The sequence below is a fragment of the Rosa chinensis genome, chromosome 1 (assembly GCF_002994745.2).
Source record: "Rosa chinensis cultivar Old Blush chromosome 1, RchiOBHm-V2, whole genome shotgun sequence".
Lineage (NCBI taxonomy): Eukaryota > Viridiplantae > Streptophyta > Magnoliopsida > Rosales > Rosaceae > Rosa > Rosa chinensis.
Window position 1 is genome coordinate 58,430,801 of NC_037088.1, and position 3,874 is coordinate 58,434,674.

Genomic DNA, 3,874 nt, shown 5'->3' on the forward strand with positions numbered 1-3,874 from the left:
TTAGTTATACATTGAAGCTCTGGGTAGCATCCTTGTTCCAAAGTCTGAGGCTGACAGTTCTGGTACCAAAAAGAAACGAGGCAGGCCCTTGGGATCAAAGAACAAAAAGCCACCGAAGCCGAAAAATGTTGCTGCTGCACAGGAAGCTTGCTTGGCTTTTTTAACAAAACCTCCTAGCCCTAGTGTTAAGGGCAAGGAGAAAATATAGAGTTTTTAGGTTTTTGAACTCTGCCTATTTTCTATGTTCTTATTTCATAGTTTATAAGCTTACTTTTAATAAGTGAGCATGGGTGTTCGTTAATGAGTGGTACTAGATATATATACCACTTTTTCTTATTTACCATTTATATTTAAGGCAGTGAAAATGTATGTAATGTACTACTATAGCGTGAGACTATAATGAGAAATCGTTGATTTGATTCAAAAAAATCATCAACCGACGACACACGCGGCCCATATATCCACTCAGATTTCTCTCTCATTATCCACTAGAAACTCCCAATGGCGCTTCTCAATATCTCCATGTGCTCCAAAATCCCAAACCCTTCCCGCCAACACCTCTCCCTCTCCGGCTATCCTCCGCCCCAGGTACATTGCGCCGCCCCAGCTTCCTTCTCAGACTCTCACGCCTCTTCCTCTGATTCTCTCAGTTTCTTTCTTCGCAGGTACTCAAGACTCAATCCGAAGCTTCCAGAAACCTTGCGCTGCAAATCGGAGAATCCGTCTGCAAGGCCAGCCTGATCGCCGCGCTCTCTGCTTCTCTGTTCGCGGCCGACCCTGCGCTCGCCTATATCGTAAGGGTTAATGTTCGATATGTGTTTTCGGTGATGGAAAAATTAAGATTGTGTAGTGAATTTAGTTTCTGTTTTTTTGGATGGAAGGGTGGAGGTCCCTACGGTTCAGAGGTGACTAGGGGGCAGGACCTTACCGGGAAGGACTTCAGCGGCTTGACTTTGGTCAAGCAGGACTTCAAAACGGTCCAAATCAGTAAAATTTCGATGATACACACAGCACCACACACACACATTTCTTACCTGCAATTGTTTCGTATTTTGTGCTGAGTTTATGCGATTCATTTTGTTACAGTCCATATTGAGGCAGGCGAATTTTCATGCCGCAAAGTTGTTAGGAGCTAGCTTTTTTGATGCTGATTTAACAGGTATCAACGTTAATTTAATTAGTTCTCATAGTAATGGTGAATATGTATAATGTGATTTAGGAAATTCCTTAATGCTGTTTTGTTTATTTTTGTTGTTTAGAGATTAAGCATATAGCTGATAAACCATGAATGATATTCGCTATCCAGGGGCTGATCTTTCTGATGCTGATCTAAGAGGTGCAGACTTTTCCTTGGCCAATGTGACAAAGGTGAGCATTGATGGAACTCTTATGCCTGTTCGATTTATAAGAAATACTTCTGCAGTCTCTTCATATCGTTATATAGATCTTTCACCATCAGATTACCTGTTTAATACAACCTATGCTGATAAACGGTGAAGAAAAGGTAGAGAGGGCTATTACAATGTGTGTACTTGTACAGTATGTGTGTGAATATCCCAGTGCTGGGAGCCTGGGGCATATTGGATTCCAATGTGGACTTTTATGGCCAATGAGCTTTTGTGCCATAGATAGTCCTGTCTTCATAAGGTTCAGCTTAGGTTAGGTTCTGGTTTGCTTGTGAAAAGCATAATGTTGAGCATGACTCAACCCTGAATATTAAGTTTACAGGCCTAAACCCTTGCCGTTGAAGCTAACACGCTCAAAATTGTTCACTTAGTTCTTTGTCCCTGTCATAATCATTGTTTTCATTATGGAGATGTAGTGACAATGAAATTTTTAGATGTTTCCAGCCAAGTTAATAGGACTATTATGAGGAATGTACCCTTGAATTTTACTAGTTTACTGGAACCCCGGACGGTTTTCAGATTCCCTTTTAAAAGTTTTGCTTGTTTTCAGCCCGACTGTATTGAGTTATTTCTCCATCCCTTGGTCCACTCATGTGTTAGTGGCAACTGGCAAGGTTGAATTGGGCTTCCACTAGGCCTAAGATTCAAATCTTGTCAAAGCAAAGAAATAAAGAAGTAAAGTCTCCGTAATGCCTTCTAGTGTTCTTACCATGCATGTACTACTTTTTCCAGGTAAATTTGAGCAATGCTAACTTGGAAGGTGCATTTACTACAGGCAACACTTCTTTCAAAGGATCAACTATCACAGGTGCAGGTATGTGAAAAACAGAAAACATTTGCTCAATGGTGATATTTTTGATAGTTTGCCTCAATGTGTTCTCAAATCCATGCTAGTAAGTTATGTATTACAAACAGTAGAAAATTAAGTTAAAAAACAAGGATATTAGGTTTTTCACTTTCACTTTACCATGAGTTGTTTCTGTTGTCTTTGGCTAGTTCTCAGTTGGAAACTTCTATGAGCCTTAATATTCCCTGGAAAAGTAAATGGAATATTTCACTTCTTGGGTCAAACACGCATAGCTTAGTTTTGTCGTTAACAAGATTTCTGTAATTCAAGTACGTAACCCATTTTGGATGATTTGCCTTTTATCTGGTCAGACTTCACAGACGTTCCTTTGAGAGATGATCAGCGGGAATATCTTTGCAAAATTGCTGATGGGTAAGATACTTCTTTTGTAGATTATGTCTTCACGAATATGTTTCATTTATGGTGACACATCTGTTATATTAACAGGGTAAATCCAACAACCGGAAATGAAACACGTGAAACCTTGTTTTGCAAATAATACTTCATTTGATGCGGAAGTCAAATGTAGGAGGTCATTGTGAATTTGTGATGGAAATGGTGATATACTGATATGCAAAAGCCAATTTTCGTGAAACAAGTGAACGAGAACTTGTAAAGCAACTATGCCTTTCATTTATCCAGAAGTATATGCGAAGACATATTATAGACCAGAGATTGTTCTTTTTGTAAATTCCATATCGAGGATCATCTTGGGGTGATACCATTGCGTGTCTCTGGGAAGGTTTAGGCTGTACTTTTTTTTCTTCCTTTCTTTGTACCTTGTATTAGTTCTTTTTCTGTTTGAATTGGATATGCCGTCATGTATTGGACTTCAATGACCTTTTTTCCATTGCGTCTTACACTCATTGAGATTTTGGTCGTGTTTGGTTAACTTAGGCGGAGTCTGAGGCCGAGGCGAATGAGTTGTACTTTTTTTTTTTTTTTTTTTTACTTTTAATAAAAGAGGACTTTCATTGAGATTTTGGTTGCGTATGGTCAACATAGGCTGAGTCTGAGGCTGAGGTGAGTCAGTTGTACTCTTATCTTCTCCATTGCTGGCAACATCACCTTTCATGAGGTATGGCGTCTTACAGTTACGGCAGTTTCAGATTTTCAGTGCTGTGAGGTCACTTTAGTCTCAGCCATTGACAAGAATTAGTAAACCGCTTTTAGCTTTCACTTACCTATAATCTCAAAGAATAGCAAAAGGCAACACATTAAACCCATCTATGCGGTATTCTTCGAGCGATGATAGGATTGGCCACAATGCCCATTTGCAATTTTCTTTGAACTCCCATTAGTACTTGTTGACTACTTTATGAGTATAATCTGTGATTCACAATTTAACTAATGTCAATTAATTTTAAGCTGGATGTTCAAAACTTATAAGATTCATGTTGTGCACTAAAGATGTTTTCGAGCAATTTTCATATGAGCTCTGGCACCTTTAACATAATGAAAGTTACCCTTGACTTGACAAAATGCTGTGTGGATAGAACTCGTGCAAATTCGTGTGCCTGAAGGCATATGGTGCGGTTTAGGCCCAGTTTGGTATTGCTTTTGGAACCTACTTTGGGTCCAAAAGTGCTTATGGAGGAAAGTGAGGATGTTTGGTAATCTC

The 3,874-nt window shown here is 39.3% G+C and overlaps 1 protein-coding gene across 1 annotated transcript; it reads left to right on the top strand.

Annotated features, from left to right (window-relative positions):
- Nucleotides 1–429: 429 nt before the first annotated feature.
- LOC112175737 (thylakoid lumenal 15 kDa protein 1, chloroplastic) lies at nt 430–3,119 on the top strand. The gene is made up of 8 exons (XM_024313469.2): nt 430–588; nt 666–794; nt 882–977; nt 1,087–1,159; nt 1,307–1,368; nt 2,139–2,220; nt 2,565–2,625; nt 2,701–3,119. Exons 1-8 carry the CDS (start codon nt 502–504, stop codon nt 2,750–2,752), a joined length of 642 nt encoding a protein of 213 aa, XP_024169237.1. The 5' UTR covers nt 430–501; the 3' UTR covers nt 2,753–3,119.
- The last annotated feature ends 755 nt before the right edge of the window (nt 3,120–3,874 follow it).

What these genes read in the sequence shown, in the direction of transcription:
- LOC112175737 (XM_024313469.2), top strand. Translation starts at nt 502, where the DNA reads ATGGCGCTTCTCAATATCTCCATGTGCTCCAAAATCCCAAACCCTTCC. An exon ending in TTTTGATGCTGATTTAACAG is followed by an intron (nt 1,160 to 1,306) that starts GTATCAACGTTA and finishes TTCGCTATCCAG; the next exon opens with GGGCTGATCTTTCTGATGCT. An exon ending in ATCAACTATCACAGGTGCAG is followed by an intron (nt 2,221 to 2,564) that starts GTATGTGAAAAA and finishes TTATCTGGTCAG; the next exon opens with ACTTCACAGACGTTCCTTTG.